Source organism: Piliocolobus tephrosceles, chromosome 13 (assembly GCF_002776525.5).
Source record: "Piliocolobus tephrosceles isolate RC106 chromosome 13, ASM277652v3, whole genome shotgun sequence".
In the NCBI taxonomy this organism is placed as follows: domain Eukaryota; kingdom Metazoa; phylum Chordata; class Mammalia; order Primates; family Cercopithecidae; genus Piliocolobus; species Piliocolobus tephrosceles.
In genome coordinates, this window is record NC_045446.1 from 10414811 (window position 1) to 10436536 (window position 21726).

Here is a 21726-nt window from a genome sequence, read left to right on the forward strand (position 1 = left end):
TGCTTGAACCAGGACGGCGGAGGTTGCCGTGATCCGAGATCGCACCACTGCACTCCAGCCTGGGTAACAAAGGGAGACTGTCTCAAAAACAAAACAAAACAAAACAAAAACACAAAAAAAACAGCACTTTGGGAGGCCAAGGTAGGCGGAAGTTCGAGGTCAGAAGTTCAAAACCAGCCTGACCAACATGGAGAAACCCCATCTCTACTAAAAATACAAAATTAACTGGGCATAGTGGCACATGCCTGTAATCCCAGCTACTCAGGAGGTTGAGGCAGGAGAACTGCTTGAACCTGGGAGGCAGAGGTTACAGTAAGCTGATATCGCGCCATTGTACTCCAGCCTGGGCAACAAAAGCAATATCCGTCTCAAAAAAAAAAGAATTTAGTCTTCTTTGAAGGACTCCCTTCAAGGACTCCCTCTTTGAACTTCAAGTATGAGCCTCTAATTTGTCAAAAAGTTCTTGACTCCTAACTTGGCCACTTCTTAAGGTGATTTCAAGGTCTCTAGGAGATGCTTCATGCCACCCACCAGCTGCATCAGGACCCATAATTCTTGCTTTTTAGTCAGGTCTGAGTTTTAGACCTATCAGTTTCAGTGAACCCTTCCACTAAAATGCAGAATGTCGCTTTTAAGACTTCAACTCACTTGAATGGATGGCCTTCTTCTGACTTCTGTACAGCTTGGATGACGGACTTGTAGATCCTGAAGCTGATGGTGACAGAGAGAAGAGCCAGGATGAGGTAAGAAACCACACTGATGACACTGAAAGCTGCCAGGGAAAGCAGCATGATCAGCGTGGTGCCAAAGACAAACCCAGTCTTCTTCACATCTCTCCAGAAAATCAGATCGTGCACTGACAAAAGAAAAGGGAATATAAATTATAGGAAATGCCCACAGCTACTATGTCTTGCATACCTGTGCAGCCTCACATTAGCACACAAATACAGGTATGCCCCACTATAAGATAATCTGGCTTTGTTTTTTTAAAGAGATGGGGGTCTCACTATGTCGCCCAGGCTGGCCTGGAACTCTGGGCTCAAGTGATCCTCCTGCCTTCACCTCCTGAGTAGCTGGAACTACAGGTGTGTGCTACTGTACTTGGTTCTAAGAGAACCTTATAAATGAAAATCAAATTATGTCAGGGGTGATAACTCACAAGGCAAAAGGTTCTTCTGCTACACTGATTAGGTTTCAGGATAGGATTATAAAAATTTAAGAGCTTATTTCAGCTATGGAAATACACTGGGGTAAAGTACCATTTACCTTAAATATTTTGGCAGAAAGGATGATAAAGCAGGTGTGGCAAAATCTTGCTGTTAACTAAATTATGCAAACCAGAACTATAAATTAGTTGGGTGAACAGACTATAAAACCAAAGCTAATTTTGCCCCAGTGTATAAATTGGGACGGGGCAAAGAAAGTGGTAAATAAAAATAGACCAAGCACTATTAGTTGTAGTTACAAAGAAACACCAATCTCGATGTTAATCTGAAAAGAATTCAAGAAGGATTACGTATAGGGGACCATATAATTATCTAAGCCACAATATGCCCTCCTCCTTTTTTTGAGACAGCATCTCACTCTGTCACCCAGACTGGAGAGCAGTGGCACTATCATTTCTCAGTGCAGCCTTTAACTCTTCGGTTCAAGCAAATCTCCTACCTCAGCCTCTGAGCAGCTAGGACTACAGGTATATGCCACCATGTCCAGGTATATTTTATTTTTTTTGTAGAGACAGGGTCTCAATATGTTGCCCAGGCTAGTCTCGAACTCCTGGCTTCAAGCAATCCTCCTGCTGTGGCTTCCCACAGTGCTGTGATTATAGGCATGAGTCACCATGCCTGGCCAAGCTGCAGTACTCTTAAAAAAAGTGAGTGGGGGCCAGGCATGGTGGCTCATGCCTGTAATTCTAGCACTTTGGGAGGCCAAGGTGGGCAGATCACCTGAGGTCAGGAGTTCAAGACCAACCTGGCCAACGTGGCAAAAAGCCAGTCTCTACTAAAAATACAAAAATTAGCTGAGCATGGTGGTACGTGCCTGTAGTCCCAGCTACTCGGGAGGCTGAGGTGGGAGAATCGCTTGAACCCAGGAAGCGGAGGCTGCAGTACGCCGACATCGCGCCATTGCATTCCAGCCTAGGTGACAGAGTAAAACTCTGTTTCAAAAAAAAAAAAAAAAAGAAAAAGAAAAAACGTGAGTGGGGCTGGCAGGGTGCAGTGGTTCACACCTGTAATCCCAGCACTTTGGGAGGCTGAGGCAAGCAGATCACTTGAGGCCAGGAGTTCAAGACCAGACTGGCCAACATGGTGAGACCCCTGTCTCTACTAAAAATACAAAAAAATACCTGGGCGTAGTGGTGCATGCTTGTAATCTCAGCTACTTGGGAGGCTGAGGCACGAGAAATTACTTGAACCTGGGAGGTGGAGGTTGCAGTGAGCCAACATCATGCCACTGTACTCCAGCCTGGGTGACAGAATGAGACTCTTTCAAAAAAAAAAAAAAAAAGTGAGTGGGGCACTATTAATAATTATGTCAGGAAATGAGTTTAAGTAGAAGTATTTTGATTTTCCCAGTTTGGAAGACCCCAACTGTAAGATCCAGTTGCCCAGGATGGTCCTGGTTTAAAGACACCTGTAAATCTCTGAGTGGTAGCTGCCAGCAATCACCTCCAATCTAGCAGTGACATTACTTTTATTTATTTATTTTTTTGAGACAGAGTCAGGGTTTCACCATATTGGCCAGGCTGGTCTCGAACTCCCAACTTCTAGTGATCTGCCCGCCTCGGCATCCCAAAGTGTTGGGATTATAGGTATGAGCCTCTGCATGTGGCCGCCATTACCTTTTGCATTATCGGTCTATGAAGGCTAATTTCACCATGAATAGCTAGAGGACTTTCCTCCCAGCCACTATCTGCTCTCAAAAAAGAGCAAGGGCTTTGGAGTTGGAGTGACATGAGTTTGAGTCCTGGTAATTTCTCACTGTATTATTTTAACCTTTCCAAGCCTCCATTTCCTCATCTGAAAAATGAACAAAATGAAATCTACTTCCTAGAGTTTAAGGAATAAAGAAGGCTAAGACACTGTAAATGACAATCAGTAAATACTTTAACCATAATCCAAATAAGGTTAGCTGAAAAGACTGATTTGGGATAAAATGAACCTGGGTGTGATTCAAGTTGTCTTGAGGGTACCTAGTTCTTCCCCACATTCAGCGATACAGCTCTCTTCTGAAACCATTTCTTTGAATGGTTTAGGTTTCTCTTCCTAGAGCCAAAGAACCTTAACTTGAAACCAATAAAACACTAAAAATATGCTGATTGTATATAAGAAGTAATCACTGGTTCAAAGAGTCTGGCTAAGGGATGCAACGTACTAGGAGAAAGAGAAGGTATTATGACTCCTGATGGAACATGAGAGGCCCAGATAGTGATGCTGCAAAGGAGAGAAAGAATTGGGAGGCAACTCAGGCTCACTTGATTGAACTAAGAGATTGAACAGAAGAACTTAATAGAATGCTGCCTACTTAAAAGTGAATTCCTATAAGCAGGAGAATTCCTATAGTGAGAGTTCAAGTATATACATGTTAGAGTTCATATAACTACAGGAACAGTTTCAACACAGAAGGCTTAGAGGGCCAACATCATCAGTAGTAGAACAAACCGATACCATATGCCTCCGGACATAGTGCATGCACTGAGAAAGACACAATATCACTTCTATGGTATTCCCGCCCAAAATACGTAATCTGCATCTAATGAGAAAACACCAGACAAACCCAGATTGAGAAATATTCTACAAAACTGGCACGTAGTCTTCAAAAATGTCAATGGTGTGAAAGACAGAGAAAGACTGAGGAACTTCTTTTAATCTTAATTCTCAGATTAAAGGAGAGTAAGGAGATGGGACGAGGCACAAAGTGTGATCCTAGACTGGACTCTGGAAAAGGGTTAAACACAGCTATAAAGACATCATTGGTACAACTGACAAAATTTAAATGTGGACTATGTAATTGATAAAAGTACTGTTATCAATGTTTAATTTCCTAATTACTGTTAAATTTCCTTAATAACTTCCGTTGATTATGTAAAACAAAGATGTTTTGTTCAAAGGAAACACACTCCAAAGCAGGGGTAAAGAGGCAGAACGTTTGCAATCAGCTCTCAAATGGTTCAGGAAAAAAACATCTATCTATGCTGAGAGGGAGGGGGTGATAACGCACATGTGGCCAAATGTTAACAATTGGTGAACTAGAGTGAAAATTATACAGGATTTCCTTGTAGCACAATTGAAATTCTTCTACACATTCAAAATATTTGAAAGACAGGAAGAGAAAGCTTAGAGAATAAGGCTGGGACCCAGAGAGAAAAGGATGTATCAGAGGATAAAGACGACACGTGCCTAGATGCAAATCAGAAGTGTCTACCTTTAGGCCGGGTGTGGTGGGTCATGCCTGTAAACCCAGCACTTTGGGAGGCCAAGGTGGGTGGATCATTTGCAGTTAGGCGTTTGAAACCAGCCTGGCCAACGTGGCGAAAGCCCATCTCTACTAAAAATACAAAAATTAGCCAGGCGTCGTGGCGCGTGCCTGTACTCCCAGCTACTCAGAAGGTTGAGGCAGGAGAATCGCTTGAACCTGGGAGGCAGAGGTTGCAGTGAGTTGAGATCGCACCACTGCATTCCAGCCTGGGTGAAAAAGTGAGATTGTGTCTCAAAAAAAACCTTTGTGCAAATTAGAAAAAGTCACCCTGTCCTCATGCATGTTACTACCATCTGCTGGAAAACTCATAAGAAATATTCAAACCTACAAAGATAACAAAGGTAAATAGTGCCCCTAGATGTGTGTAGTAAACAACCTGTATAATAGTATAGGCCCTGGGCTCAGTCTTAAGATAAATGGTGGAATTATGGTCTGGGATAGAAAGGGGACATAGTGACTGAAGAGAGGATAACAGAGGAAGAGTTTGGAAAAGATGGTTCAACACATTAAGCCTCTGTCTGGAATGCTCTTCCCCAACTCCCCATGGCTTGCTTCTTTACTTTTCAGGTCTTAGTGCAGGGCTGCTTCCTCAGACACTGCCCAGCCTAACAACCACTTGATTTGTAGCAGGCTCTTCACAGTTGTTACTGAATGCTTAAACATGGGGCCAAGCTAATGACCAAAAGACAACAAAACCATTTATTTCCTAATAATTCCCCTTAAACTAGTCAAGTTTTTGCACATGACTCTATTGACCACAGAAGACTAAGGATTCCAAGTATAGAACACCAAAGGAAGGAAACTGGCATGGTTTTTGGAAACGTTTCCCTCTATAATACCTTGGGGGAGAGGAAGATGAAAAATACGAAAAAAAGTGAGAAATGAGGCAGTTGCTAATAGTTTAAAATATGAAGCCACTAGACTTACACTAGTTCTAGTGTGTATTTCATAACCAGCAAGAGGCTGCATGGCTTGCGTCCATGAAATTTTCTTTTCTTTTTATAGACAAGGTCTGGCTGTATCACCCAGGCTGGAGAGAGGTGGCACAATCTTGGCCCATTGCAACCTCTGCCTCCTGGACTCAAGCTATCCTCCCATCTCAGCCTCCCAAGTAGCTAGGACTATAGGCATGCACCACCATGCCCGGTTGATTTTTCTGTTTTTTGTAGAGATGGGGTTTTGTCATGTTGCCCATGTTGGTCTCAAACTCATGGACTCAAGCAATCTACTGGCCTTGGCCTCCCAAAGTGCTGGGATTACAGGTGTGAGCCACAGCGACTGGCAGAAACTTTCTTTTCATTCTCTTTTCTTTCTTTTTTTTTTTTTTTGAGACGGAGTCTCACTCTGTCGCCCAGGCTGGAGTGCAGTGGCGCGATCTCTACTCACTGCAAGCTCCGCCTCCCAGGTTCACGCCATTCTCCTGCCTCAGCCTCCCGAGTAGCTGGGACTACAGGTGCCCACCACCTCGCCCGGCTAGTTTTTTTGTATTTTTTAGTAGAGACAGGGTTTCACCGTGTTAGCCAGGATGGTCTTGATCTCCCGACCTCGCGATCCGCCCGTCTCGGCCTCCCAAAGTGCTGGGATTACAGGCTTGAGCCACCGTGCCTGGCCCATACCCACTTTTTAAAACAGGAAATTATTTATCTTTTAATGTGTTATCTTTCCTTCCTTTCCCACCTTTTTTTTTTTTTTTTTTGGAGACAGAGTCTCACCTTGTCGCCAGGCTAGAGTGCAATGGCGTGGTCTCAGCTCACTGCAACCTCCACCTCCCAGGTTCAAGCGATTCTCCTGCCTCAGCCTTTGACTGGCTGACATTACAGGCGCCTGCCACCACGCCCGGCTAATTTTCTGTATTTTTATTAGAGACAGGGTTTCACCATGTTGGCCAGGCTGCTCTCGAACTCCTTACCTCGTGATCCACCTGCCCTGGCCTTCCAAAGCACTGGAATTACAGGCATGAGCCACCGTACCCGGCCCCTTTCCCACCTTTATCTTCCTTCATCAAGTTTTTGTTTGTTTTTTGAGACAGTCTCAGTCTGTTGCCCAGGCTGGAGTGCAATGGCAAGATCTCGGCTCACTACAACCTCCGCCTCCCAAGTTCAAATAATTCTCCTGCCTCAGCTTCCCGAGTAGCTGGGATTACAGGCGCAAACCACCACGCCCAGCTAATTTTTTGTATTTTTAGTAGAGATAGGGTTTCACCATGTTGGCCAGGCTGGTCTCCAACTCCTGACCTCAGATGATCTGCCCACCTCAGCCTCCCAAAATGCTGGGATTGCAGGCACGAGCCACTTGACATTTGTGCCCAGCTTGCGAAAATTCTTAACAAAAATTTAGCAAACCAAACACAACAATAAGCACAATACTACTACATCATGACTGAGGTGTTTCTTTTGAAAAAATACAGGATTGGCTTAACATTCAATAATCAAAATATTCTCCATTTTAAGAATTCCACCAAGGAAGAATTCCATAATTCGCCATATTAACAACTAAAAAAGAAAAACCATATGATCATCTCAAAAGATACAGAAAAAAAGCATTTGAGAAAATCCAACATTCATTCCTGATTTTAAAATCTCAGGATACTAGGGAAAGGAAATCCCTCAACTTGAAAAAGGGAATCTACCAGTAACTTACAGCAAACATCATGCTCATTGAAAGAAGGCAAGAAGTTCTCTCTGCCACTACTCCTGTTTAACACTGTATTAAAGGTTCTAGCCAGTTCAGTAAGTCAAGAAAAACAGCCTGGGCGTGGCGGCTCACGCCTGTAATCCTAGCATTTTGGGAGGCCGAGGCAGGTGGATCACCTGAGGTCAGGGGTTCAAGACCAGCCTGACCAACACGGTGAAACCCTGTCTCTACTAAAAATACAAAAAAAAAAAAAAAAATTAGCTGGGTGTAGGGCCAGGCGCGGTGGCTTACGACTGCAATCCTAGCACTTTGGGAGGCCGAGGTGGGTGGATCACCCTAGGTCAGGAGTTCAAGACCTGCCTGGCCAACATGGTGAAACACTGTCTCTACTGAATATACAAAACAAAGGCCAGGTGCGGTGGCTCACGCTGGTAATCCCAGCACTTTGGGAGGCTGAGGTGAGTGGATCACCTGAGGTTAGGAGTTCAAGACCAGCCTGGCCAACATGGCGAATCCCTGTCTCTACTAAAAATATAAAAATTAGCTGGGCATGGTGGCATGTGCCTGTAATCCCAGCTACTAGCGGGGCTGAGGCAGAAGGATCACTTGAACCTGGGAGGCAAAGGTTGCAGTGAGCCAAGATCGTGCCACAACACTCCAGCCTGAGCAACAGAGCAAGACTCCATCTAAAAAAAAAAAAAAACAAACAAACATGGCCAGGCGTGGTGCCGGGCAACTGTAATCCCAGCTACTCAGGAGGCTGAGGCAGGAGCATCACTTGAACCCAGAAGGCGTGGCTGCAGTGAGCTGAGATCACGCCACTGCACTCCAACCTGGACGACAGAGTAAGACTCCATCTCAGGGGGAAAAAAAAAAAATTAGCTGGGCGTCATGGCATGCTACTGTAATCCCAGCTGCTAGGGAGCCTGAGGCAGGAGAATTGCTTGAAACCAGGAGGTGGAGGTTGCAGTGAGTTGAGGTCACGCCACTTTTGCCTAGGTCGCTCCACCTGGGCAAAAGAGCGAAACTCTGTCAAAAAAATAAATAAATAAATAAATAAATAAAAAACAAATAGGCATTCAGATAGGAAGGTAGTAAAACTGTCCTTATTCACAAATGGCATGATTGCCTATGCGGAAAATCTGATGGAATCCATAAAAAAAAAGCTACTAGGCAAACAAACAAACAAAAAACTACTAGAACTAATAAATGAGTTTAGGAAGATTGCAAAATACAAAGTTAACATACAAAATCAATCTTATTTCCATATATTAGTATTAACCAGTTAGAAACTGAATTTAAAAATAACATTACAATAGTGTAAAAAACAAATTAAATAGTATACAAATATAAAATACTGGCCGGGTGCGGTGGCTCACGCCTGTAATCCCAACACTTTGGGAGGCTGAGGCGGGTGGATCACGAGGTCAGGAGATCGAGACCATCCTGGCTAACACAGTGAAACCCCGTCTTTACTAAAAATACGAAAAATTAGCCGGGTGTGGTGGTGGGCACCTGTAGTCCCAGCTACTTGCGAGGGTGAGGCAGGAGAATGGCGTGAACCCGGGAGGCGGAGCTTGCAGTGAGCTGAGATCCGGCCACTGCGCTCCAGCCTGGGTGACAGAGCGAGACTCCGTCTTTAAAAAAAAAAAAAAAAAAAACCTAGAAGAGCCAAAACAACTTTGAAAAATAAAGCTGGAAGATTCACACAACCTGATTTTAAAGCTACCAGCCGGGTGCGGTGGCTCAAGCCTGTAATCCCAGCACTTTGGGAGGCTGAGGCAGAAAGATCACCTGAGGTCACAAGTTCGAGACCAGCCTGGCCAACACAGCAAAACCCCATCTCTACTAAAAATACAAAAGTTAGCTGGGCATGGTGGTGTATACCTGTAGTTTTAGCTACTAGGGAGGCTGAGGCAGTAGAACTGAACCCGGGAGGTGGAGGTTGCATTGAGCCGAGATCATGCCACTGCATTCCAGCCTGGGCAACAGAACGAGACACTGTTTCAAAAAAAATAAATAAATGCTGGGCATGGTGGCTCATGCCTGTAATTCCAGCACTTTGGGAACCTAGGGCGGGTGGATCACTTAAGGTCAGGAATTTGGGACCAGCCTGGCTAACATGATGAAACCCCCTCTGTTCTAAAAATACAAAATTAGCCAGGCGTGGTGGCACAGGCCTGTAGCCCCAGCTACTCAGGAGGCTGAGGCACGAAAATCGATTGAACCCAGGAGGCGGAGGTTGCAGTGAGCCGAGATCAAGCCACTGCACTGCAGCCTGGGTGACAAGAGTGAAACTCTATCTCAAAAATAATAATACTAATAAATAAATAAAAATAAAATAAAATATAATAAAGATTATTTCACCCCTTAATGCTTCCTAGTTTTCACTTGACCATGGATCCCTATCTAGTAAAACACTTTATCCCTAGCTTTAGAGTTAGTACAGCACAGAAATGACTCTGGCTCTAGTACGCCTGGGTTTGTATCCTCTTCCATTTGCTAGCTCTGTGATTTTGGACAAGACACTCAATCTCTCTGTGCATCGGGTTCCGCATTTGTAAAATAGGATAATACAATATCAACTTCATAGGGATGTTGCCAGGATTAAGTGGATTAATGTGTAGAAGTGCTCAGAATACTGTTGATTAGATAGTAACACAATGTTAGCTATTATTATTCATTTGAATGCCAACCTCTGCTACAATTGTAACAGAAAATTTAAGAATTGAAGTTAAAGTCAGCTACAGAGCAACAAGATTTTTTCCTTTCCTCTTTGTTGCCAGTAAGATACAAAGAAATTAAAGGTGGCTCATGACTGTAATCCCAGCACTTTGGGAAGTGGAGGTTGGAAGATCGCTTGAATTCCAAGAGTTTGAGACCAGCCTGGGCAACATAGTGAGACCCTATCTCTATTAAAAGAAAAAAAAAAAAAAAAAGGGCCAGGTGCGGTGGCACATGCCTGTTATCCTAGCACTTTAGGAAGCCGAGGTGGATGGATCACGAGGTCAGGAGTTTGAGACCAGCCAGGCCAACATAGTGAAACCCCGTCTCTACTGAAAATACAAAAAAAAAAAAAAATTAGCCGGGCATGGTGGCGGGCACCTTAGTCCCAGCTACTTGGGAGGCTGAGGCAGGAGAATCACTTGAACCTGGGGAGTGGAGGTTGCAGTGAGCCGAGATTACGCTGCTGCACTCTAGCCTGGGTGACAGAGTGAGACTCTGTCTCAAAAAAAAAAAGAAAAGAAAAAAAGAAACTAAGATGGGGAGGTTAGAAGGGGGTCTTATTAGCCAAATCTATTTTATGTATCAAATTTCTATATAAACCTTTCTATGAAAAAGTGCTGCACTATCAGAACTATGATTAAATAGAGTGGTGTGTAAATGATATACAGAGACAGAGAACCAGGAGATAAAGGCAGTGTAATACATCACCTATGGGGCAGACCAGACCAACACAGAGTATAGATTTGTAAGTGGTAATTTGAAGCTACAGAAAAAGAGATCACTTTGAGGCATCTCAACCCCTCAAATTCCACATATCAAAGAAAACATCATTTTTGACTGACACTCTTCCCTGATCAGAAAATAGTTCTACCATCCACCCAGAAACCCAAGACAAATACAGAAATAGGGTTCACTCTTCCTTCTCCCTCATCAACTACACTCAAACATCAGGACTGGTTGCAGTCTACCTTTTTGAATCTATCAGAAAAAAATAAAATATTTTGATTAACTGAACAGTCTTAAACATTTTTATGTCTTAAATTTACCTTCTATGAGCAGACTCCAGAGAAGACTGTCCAAGTCAGTGACTCTCAGCTGTGTGTGAGATGGGACAAAGGTTGTGGGATGGGGAGTAGATCCTGACTCTTGATGTCGCATATCACTTTTTCAAGGTATGGACAAATTATTGCTTGATTCTGATATGTGTCAGGTAGAGAATCACTACTGGAGAGAGCCACTGACACAGACAGGGAATGTCCTTTTCTTTGGGTGTGCTATGTGTATCTTGGGTGTTCTAAAACAGAAGAGAATTGTGAGGCAATGGGCTAACGAACTGCTACACTAATACGCAACCTTATAGAGATAGATTGAAGCCTTGGCTAGTCTCTTCCTAAAGTCCTACAGGGAAGTGACCCAAGCTAGTTCAAAAGGTACTGGAAAAATAAAAAGCCAAAAGTTCTCAAAAGAACGAAGTCAATGTTCCCTTACTTTTCAGGTTATAACTTTATCTTTAATATCATACCACTTAATTTCTTTTTTCATTTAAAGGACCCTACTTTCTTCTCTTTTCGTGATTCTTTACATAAGTAAAATCACTAATTTCTCAGTTATATTATTTTGCTAATGACAGATGAAACATCTGACAAGGAATGTCTGTACAAAGAGTGTTTATATTGCTGGTGGAATTACGAGTGATTCCTTCTTTTTATTTTCCAAATCTTTTGTAATGTGGCCATATTACTTTTATTTATTTTTTTTTTTGAGACGGAGTCCTCAGTCTGTCGCCCAGGCTGGCGTGCAGTGGCCAGATCTCTGCTCACTGCAAGCTCCGCCTCCCGGGTTTACGCCATTCTCCTGCCTCAGCCTCCCGAGTAGCTGGGACTACAGGCGCCCGCCACCTCGCCCAGCTAGTTTTTTGTATTTTTTTAATAGAGACGGGGTTTCACCGTGTTAGCCAGGATGGTCTCGATCTCCTGACCTCGTGATCCGCCCGTCTCAGCCTCCCAAAGTGCTGGGATTACAGGCTTGAGCCACCGCGCCCGGCCAACTTTTATTTTAAAAACTTTAAAATAAGGTATTTATTTTAAAGTTTTATTTTATTAAAGTATTTCTTGCCCGTGTTATTTAAGGATGCTGGCTGCAGTACCCATGTTACACCTGAAGAGGGCACTAACACATCCAATGGTAATCTCAGGCTAAGAAAAAAGGAAATCAGTCTTGCGCCATTTCCAGCAGGAACAGCAGTAAACCTTACTGATTCCCAATCCGTTAATTTTATTACCGAATTTGGGGAAAGCTCTTGTTTTGATTCTAAATAGCCATTTCCAAAAGTCAATTGACTTTACTCTCCCAAGTATACACCTCAAAGGTAGAAGAGCTGTTCAAATACTTATTCTGAAAAGGAACAAATGTGAAAGAAATTTCAAGGTTTAGTAGTCTGTTAGCTTTACTTTCTTCTTCTTCCTTCCTCCTTCCTCTTCCTCCTCCTCCTCCTCCTCTTCTTCTTCTTTTTTTTTTTTTTAAGACAGGGTCTCACTCTGTCATCCAGGCTGGAGTGCAGTGGTGTGACTACAGCTCACTGTAGCCTCGACTTCCTGAGCTCAGGTGATCCTCTTGCCTCAGCCTCCCAAGGCTACAGGTGCATGCCAGGCTAAATTTTTTAATTTTTTTTGTACAGGTGGGGGTCTCAGTTTGTTGCCCACTCTGGTCTTAAATTCTTGAGCTCAAGCGATCTGCCCTCCTTGGCCTCCCAAAGTGCTGGAATTACAGGCGTGAATCACTGCATCCAGCTACTTCACTTTTTAAGAACAAATAAATCTCCAATTCATTCCACCTTCCTTGCAAAAGTTGCTTAAAATCTGTCTATAACACATGTCTAAGAACACTCAAACATGCCTGAAACAACTGAAAGGAAAAAAAAAGGCCATGCTTTATAACCTCAAAAAGGAAACTGTTAATAAAGGGGAAACAGTTAAGCTTTTTAATATGAACAATTTATGTAAAGACAGATGCAGACATTTTTACATAGATTATTTCTTTTCTTTGGTTACTTTCACATTAATAGTTATAATAAATGAAGCCACTTTTAAGTTGCAAACACATCAGGTGATGTGTTTGTAAACTCAGGCCCAAATTCTGTGGCTGCTGAAATGGGTTAACAGTCTGCTCTGCTACAAATTTATCCTTAACCAAAGAAATCCACCCCCTCAAAAGGCACAGAAAGATCACTGACAGAATACAAAGCTGTCACTGTCAAAGACAGACTTTTGGCCACAGATAAGTCTGGCAGTAGGCCAGAGAAATATGTAGGAATCCCTTTCAAACTAACGTTCATCTCACACTCTCAGAAAAAACAGTTGTTCATTAAAATAACCTACCATCCCCTTTGCCCTCAATTTCAGATTTATAAAACAGAAAACAAAATAGCATTGTCTACCCCTCCCCAGGTGAACAGTATGGATCTAAAAATACTCCTTAGTCACCTAAAGAGTATTTTTCTTTTTTTCTTTCTTTTTTTTTTTGGAGACAGAGTCTCATTCTGTTGAGCAGGCTGGAGTGCAGTAGCATGATCGCAACTCACTGCAACCTCCGCCTCCTGGGTTCAAGTGATTTTCTTGCTTCAGTCTCCTTAGCAGCTGGGGCTACAGGCACCTGTCACCAAACCTGGCTAATTTTTCTATTTTTAGTAGAGATGGGGTTTGACCATGTTGGCTAGGCTCATCTTAATCTCCCGGCCACAAGTGATCCACCCACCTCGACCTCCCAAAGTGCTGGGATTACAGGCATGAGCCACTGTGCCTGGCCATCCATCTTTAATTTTATGGTTAGTGCATTTTACCTAAGAAATCTTTGCCTACCCTATGTCATGAAAATATTTTCCTATGCATTCCTGGAAAAATTTTTTGGTTTTAGTTTTTATGTTCAGAGTTCTAATTCATTTTAATTTTTGCATATCATGTGAAGTTAGAATTGTGGCAGGTGGCATTCTAAGATGGAGTTGGGCATGGTGGCATATACCCGTAGTCCCAGTTACTCGGGAGGCTGAGGTGGGAGGATCCCTTGAGCCCAGGAGGCAGCAGTGAGCTAGGACTGCAACACTGCACTCTGGCCTGGGCAACAGAGCAAGACCCTATCGCAGGAAGAAAAAAAAGGATTCTATGATGACTTCCAAGACTCTTGCCCCTTGTTGTATATGCCTTGTATAACACTTTCCCCTGCCCCTTGTTGTATATGCCTTGTATAACACTTTCCCCTGCCCCTAAATGTGGGCAGAACCTGTGAATATGATGGAATAGTCATTCTAGTTTTTGCGTTTGAGTTATATAGTCATTCCTCAGTATCTGAAGGGGATTGGTTCCAGGAGCCCCAAGGATATAAAAATCCACGGAAGCTCAAGTCCCTTATATAAAATAGCATGGTATTTGCATGTAACCTAGGCATATCCGTTTGTATGCTTTATTTTTTATTTTTATTTTTTAATTTTTTTGAGATGGAGTCTCCATCATCCAGGCTGGAGTGCAGTGGCACAATCTTGGCTCACTGCCTCCGCCTCCCGGCTTCAAGTGATTCTACTGCCTCAGCCTCCGGAGTAGCTGGGACTCCAGGTGTGTGCCACCACGTCCAGTTAATTTTTTGTATTTTTGGTAGAGACGGGGTTTCACCATGTTGGCCAGGCTGGTGTTGAACTCCTGACCTCAGGTGATCCGCCTGCCTGTCTCCTAAAGTGCTGGGATTACAGGCATGAGCCACCACGCCCAGTCTTTATATTATTTTTTATTGATTTTTCTTTTGTATTTTCAATCCGAGGTTGGTTGAACCCAAGGATGCAGAACCTGCGGATGCAGAGGACTGACTGTATAAGATTCTTCTGATAGCTTCGAAGAAGCAAGCTACCATGTTGTGAGAGGGCCATGAGGTCAGGACCTGCAGGCAGCTTCTAGTAGCTGAGCATGATCTCCCCAGCTGACATCCCCGGAGAAATAAAGTGGGTTTCTCATTCTACAACTTCCAGGAACTGAATTCTGTCAACAACCAGTCAGCTTGGAAAGAAAGAGGTCCCTGAGTCTCATGATATCACAACCCTGGTGAGGCCCTGAGCAGGATCAGCTAGCCCATGCCTAGAATGCTGATCCATGAAAACTATGAGATAATAAATTTAAGTAGCTAAATTTGTGCTAATTTGTTATTTCTGGGTTCTCTGTTTCTTTACTTGTCGACTCGTCAGTACCACACTGTCTTTATTACTGGAGTTTTATAATGTCTTTAAGTAAATGTTCCAAGTTTTCCAATTTTGTTCTTTTTAAAAGGTTCTTTATGTTTGCTAGGCTCTGTGTGTTTCCATAGAAATGTTAGAATTGACCAGGCGCTTTAGCTCACACTTGTAATTCCAGCACTTTGGGAGGCCAAATTGGGCAGAATGCTTGGGCTCATGAGTTCAAGACCAGCCTGGGCAACATGGCAAGACTTCATCTTTACTAAAAATACAAAAATTAGCTCGGTGTGATGGCATATGCCTGCAATCCTAGCTACTCAGGAGGCTGAGGTGGGAGATGGCTTGAGCCCAGGAAGCAGGGGTTGTTGCAGTGAGCTGAGATCGCACCCCATGCCACTCCAGCCTGGGTGACAGAGGCAGACCTTGTCTTGAAAGAAAAAGAAAAAGAGAGAGAGAGAAATGTTAAACTCTGGGACTTGGAATTGTCTTGAATCCACAGATCAGCAGTGTGAGTAAGACTGACATCTTAACAACATTGAGTCTTCCAATTCATGAACTTCTCTCCTCTTAGTCATTCTTTATCTTCTCTCTGCAGTGTTTGGTACCTTTTAGTATTGTGGTCTTAAGTACTTTTTCGGTTAAACTTATTCCAAGTATTTTATGCTTTTGGTGCTATTGTAAATGGAACTACTTGTTTAAAAAATTTAATTTTCTAGGCCGGGCATTGTGGCTCACACCTTGTAATCCTAGCACTTTGGGAGGCTGAGGTGGGCAGATCACTTGATATCGGGAGTTCGAGACCAGCCTGGGCAACACGGTGAAACCCCGTCTCTACTAAAATTACAAAAATTAGCTAAGTATGGTGGTGCACACTTGCAATCTCAGCTAGAGGCGGAGGTTACAGTGAGGAGAGATTGCGTCACTGCACTCCAGCTTGGGCATCATAGAGACACTGTCTCAAAAAAAGTTTTCTTTAAAATTGTCAAATTTTGCTATTAATATATAACAACAAAATTGAGTTTTGTGTATTAACCTAATATCTATCCTGCAATCCTGCTAAGTTCACTTATTAATCCTAATAGTTGTTTTTGTGGATTTCTTAGGATTTTCTACATAAACAATCATGTCATCGGTAAATGAAGAAAGTTTAACTTCTTCCTTTCCAATCCTGATTTCTTGTATTTCCATTTATTGCCGTAATTCAATGGCTAGGACCTCCAGTATGATGCGTGTGTGTGTTTGTGTTTGTGTGTGTGTGTGTTTGTATGTGTGTGTTTTAAGACAGAGTCTCCCTCTATCACCCAGGCTGGAGTGCAGTAGTGTAAACTTGGTTCATTGCAATCTCCGCCTCTTGGGTTTAAGCAATTCTCCTGCCTCAGCCTCCTGAGTAACTGGGATTACAGGCGTGCACCACCATGCCCAGGTAATTTTTGTATTTTTAGTAGAAGTTTCACCATGTTGCCCAGGCTGGCCTTGAACTCTTGGGCTCGAGTGATCCACCTGCTTCAGTCTCCTCAAGTGCTGAGATTACAGGCATGAGCCACTGTGCCCGGCCTTCAAACTACAAACTGAGTTCACTTCTTTTTTTTTTTTTTTTTTTGAGACGCAGTCTCACTCTGTCACCCAGGCTGTAGTGCGATGGCACGATCTTGACTCACTGCAACCTCCACCCCCTGGGTTCAAGCGATTCTCCTGCCTCAGCCACCTGAGTAGGTGGGATTATAGGCGCCTACCACTGTGCCCAGCTAATTTTTGTATTTTTAGTAGAGACGGGGTTTCACCAGCTTGACCAGGCTGGTCTTGAACTCATGATTCACCCGCCACGGCCTCCCAAAGTGCTGGGATTATAGGCATTGGCCATCGCGCCCGGTCCAGTTCACTTCTTTCATCTCTAGTTGTGCTGCTTATAATCTTTTGTGCGTAAGTGTGGTTCACGATTAAACAGAGGCTTAAACACAGTTTATCTACAGAATTTTAGGTTGTCACTCTCTGGATCTCTCCTTTCCAAGATTCCTCCTCCCCTTACATTCCACTGACTCAATGGTTGTGGCTGACCCAAATTCTGTCCACTGCTTAGGTTTTCTATGAAGGTTTGAGCCAACCTGTCGGGTACCCACTTCAGCCTGTCCTCTAGCTAAAAGCAGTAAAAATAAAAAACTAATTTCATGCTGTCTCTTCTTACATGTACCAACTGTCTTTCAGAATCTGACTGCTCCTGTTCATTCTCCAGTGCCTTCAGGTCTTTGTTTTTTAAAAATTTTGTCCAGTTATATGCAGGAAGGTCAGGTCCAATAAAAACCTACTTGGCCATAAGAAAAGAAAACCAATCTGACGTTGCTTTTAAGAATTACTTCAGGTTCCTTATATATGTAGGTATATAGGTTCATTTTTTTTTTTTTTCTTTAGGGAATCTTTCCAGCCATAGATTCACTTTAAATGATACCAAGATAGGAATTATTTTGTATCCCTTGTTTTGTAACTCTTTTCATTCCACTTTAGCACCCACCATCTGCTGGGTGCTCAACAATGTAGTTTTTACTAATAAATTACAAACATTTTTACATAACAGAAGACACTAATTTTGATAATAACTAGAAAAATAATGCACAGAGCTAGAAGTGAAACTGATAAGCAGTAGCACCCTAACACTGGGGAAATATTCACATATGTGTAAAAACAGACAAGTATAAGAATATTAACTTCAGGTCGGGCGCGGTGGCTTATGCCTGTAATCCCAGCACTTTGGGAGGCCAAGGTGGCGGATCACACGGTCAGGAGATCGAGACCATCCTGGCTAACACGGTGAAACCCCAACTCTACTAAAAATACAAAAATAAAATTAGCCGGGCGTGGTGACGGGTGCCTGTAGTCCCAGCTACTCAGGAGGCTGAGGCAGGAGAATGGCATGAACCCGGGAGGCAGAGCTTGCAGTGAACGGAGACTGCACCACTGCACTCCAGCCTGGGCGACAGAGCGAGACTCCATCTCAAAGAAGAAGAAGAAGAAGAAAAAAAAGAATGTTAACTTCAGCACTGTGTATAATAGTAAAAAACAAAAAAGAATCTAAACCCTTATCAAAAGAAAATAATATATTCATACAATGGATTACTTTATAGCTGTTAAAAAGAATAAATTATATATATTCCAACATGAAGGAAGTTTAAAAACCTAATGTTGAATGGAAAAAGTTATACAACAAACATGATAATATGAACGAATGGTTAAAAAGCATAAAACAATACAAACACATTTATTTAAAATAAACTGGAAGGATGTACCAGGTCCCTGTGGTGTTACGTCTGGGGAAGGGGAGTGGCCAGGTGGTAATCAAATAATCCTTTAGTTTGGAAGCAAATATGACTACCAATGCTAACAATTAATATAAGTTAATTCTACATATAGAGGAGATATGGGTGTATGCTGCCTTTGTACTTTTCTATATTTTTCCATTTCTTAAAAAAAAAAATTTAACAACTTCAATGACTGTGTAATATTCGACTGCACAATTATACCATAATATACTCAACCAATCTCTAATTGTGAAGACACTGAGATATCTGCCACTATCATAAACAGTGCTACTATGAACATCTGTGTAGTTATTTTTGCACATTTTAAAAAAAGGATAAATTCCGGCTGGGCGCCATGGCTCACGCCTGTAATCTCAGCACTTTGGGAAGCTGAGGTGGGCGGATCATGAGGTCAGGAGTTCAAGACCAGCCGGCCAACATGGTGAAACCTCAGCTTTACTAAAACTATGAAAATTAGCCAGGCGAGGTGGCAGGTGCCTGTAATCCCAGCTACTCGGGAGGCTGAGGTGGGAGGATATCTTGAACCCGGGAGGCGGAGTTTGCAGTGACCTGGGATTGTGCCATTGCACTCCAGCCTGGGCTTTTTTTTTTTTTTAAAAAAAGGATAAATTCCTAAAAACAAGATTGCTAGGGCAATTCTAGGTCTGTTACATATTGCCAACCGCCTTCCAGAAAGGCTATAACAATTTACATGTACTCACCAAACTATATGCTATTTCCTTGCACCTTGCCAATCTGGATACTAAAACACAAAAAACTTTCTTCACTATACTAGGTATGTGAGAGACAGGGATCTGATTTTCTTCCCCAAACTATGAGAGTCTATCATAACGTAATTACTGAGCAACCAACTATAATATCATAAAGGCTTCATTACAAACTGTTATGTAATACAACATAAAATAGCAAAAACAAACAGAAAACAAACCACTAATTCTTTCATTGTTTCTTTTGCCTATTTTCCCAAACAACTTTAGGCAGAATTAAAGCACTGTTTTTATCTTAGAAAGGAAGAATATGCAGATACACGTATTTAAAACTAGACAACTGGTTGCGTGTGGTGGCTCAGGCCTGTAAATCCCAGCACTTTGGGAGGCCAAGGCAGACGGATCACTTGAGGCCAGGAGTTTGAGAGACCAGCCTGGCCAACATGGTGAAACCCCATCTCTGGTAAAAATACAAAAAATTAGCTGGGCGTGGTGGCACACACCCGTAATCCCAGCTACTCAGGAGGCTGAGGCAGGAGAGTTGCTTGAACCCTGGAGGCGGAGGTTGCAGTGAGCCGAGATTGCACCACTGCACTCCAGCCTGGGCAACAGAGTGAGACTCTGTCTCAAAAAAAAAAAAAAAAAAAAAAAGATAAATAAAACTAGACACTGATGCATTTTATTGAAATGGTTGATATTTTAATTTAATTTAATTTATGTATTTATTTAGACAGAGTCTTGCTCTGTCACCCAGAGTGGAGTGCAGTGGTGCAATCTTGGTTCACTACAATGAAATGGATTATATATTTAAAGATTTAGTCATAAATAAGACAATTTTAAAAGGTTTTCACTTTTGAAAGCTGCAAGAAAGACCTTTAAACTTCTTGGTCTAACTATACCAGTCTTCTTTAATTATCATCTAAATATATACACTAATCATAGAATTTGGTCAGTGACAAATATCCTGAACTTCCATAGCCCTTTTCATCTCTCACGGTAGATTAAATAATTCAGTTGAGAATTACTAATAATTAGCATTTACACAGCACTTTATTTACTGCAACATACAAAGCAGGGCAAAATAATGATCATCACATTAACAAAGGAAGATGCTGAACCAATTAGACTAGTCATCTAAGGTCACGCTAAAACAAGAATTTGCCAGAATTAGACACTAGAGTTTTTGTAGCATAATTCCTATGTGCCTTAATACTCAAAAGTTACTACCTATAAGAATTATGACAACTCAGGAAGAAATCTAGAATGTACCAGAGCCAGAGAATCATATTATTGAAATGATAATTGAAGACCATCTACTTCACTTTACATCCTCACTTTACAGATAATAAATCTGAGGCCCCCGAAAGGTTATGTAAGTTAATTGTTCAAAGTCATACTTCTAGGCACAGCACAGCAAGAATTAGAACCCAGCACTCTTTAATCCAAATTCAGTCAGCTTCAAATACTAGAGTATAAGAGCTATCCTTAATGGGTAACTCAAAATTTTTGGTTTATCAAAAAGCCTCAATGTCTTCACTGATTATTTTTAGTGAAATAATTCATATCATTCATTCAACAAATAATTGTCCAGTACTTATTATGTAGCAGGCCCTGTATTTGGTGCTAAATCTGACCGAATATTTACTATGTGCTAGGCACTGCATTACCTGCATTTTCATATTTAATCCTCACAATACCATTACAAGGTTAAGTACAATTTATCTATTTTAAATATTAAAACTTAAGAAGATAAATCTACCTACAGTCTCCAGTAAGGAAATGCCCTTATAAAAAGTAAATATATAATCAAACACAAAATATATTTAGCCTAACAAAAATCTAATTTTCTTATAAATACTACAACTCTGTGTATGATTTCATTTGAAAAAAGATCTATAATCAAATCGTTTAAAAACCACAGACCTCTACATAGCACCTAACACTGACCATATAGTAGATGTAAAACTTGGTATTACATTAAAGGATGGGGGTCCCTTGTAGAGGGGCTTGAAAGATCCTTTTTTTTTATTGTACTTTCCAAGACCCCAGAACAGACAGCATTTGCAGTAATCTAACTGAAAGCCACTTGATAGAAAAGTGATCATTTGAAATAGATAAAAGACAAGAGAAGGGGTTTCTAGTACCATCTAATAATGAGTTTTGGCCTGAAGATTATTAAACAAGATAGAAAATAGAAGAACGCATGAGTTCTCCTAAGTATTACTCACAAAATAGTACTACAATACTGGCTACCTACTTTCAGGGCATAAAATCTCTATAGTATATGATCACATTAATTAAAAGTTTCATTTACTATCTTTCCCAGCAGGAATTCCTTTATCTTTGATTGCTAAGATTCCACAAGGCACATATCAAAAAACTAAAGTGCTACAAAGTGTGACTATTGTGGAGATTTAAAAATAAGCTTTGTATATAAGAACCTGATGATATTGGCCCTAATACCACCCTAGGGCCAATCTACAAGAAAAGAAGTAGACCGGGAGCGGTGGCTCACGCCTGTAATCCCAACACTTTGGGAGGCCGAGGCGGGCGGATCACAAGGTCAGGAGATCGAGACCACGGTGAAACCCCGTCTCTACTAAAAATACAAAAAATTAGCCGGGCGCGGTAGTGGGCGCCTGTAGTCGAAGCTACT

General features: G+C 42.0%; 1 protein-coding gene across 2 annotated transcripts in view; it reads right to left on the minus strand.

Annotated features, from left to right (window-relative positions):
* Positions 1-21726, minus strand: part of RTN3 (reticulon 3) — a 72439-nt gene that overhangs the window by 12532 nt on the left and 38181 nt on the right. For both annotated transcript variants that reach the window (XM_031933804.1, XM_023186289.2), the window contains one exon: positions 649-856. In XM_031933804.1, the coding sequence (XP_031789664.1) occupies positions 649-856 (208 nt within the window). The remainder of the gene's footprint in view (positions 1-648; positions 857-21726) is intronic.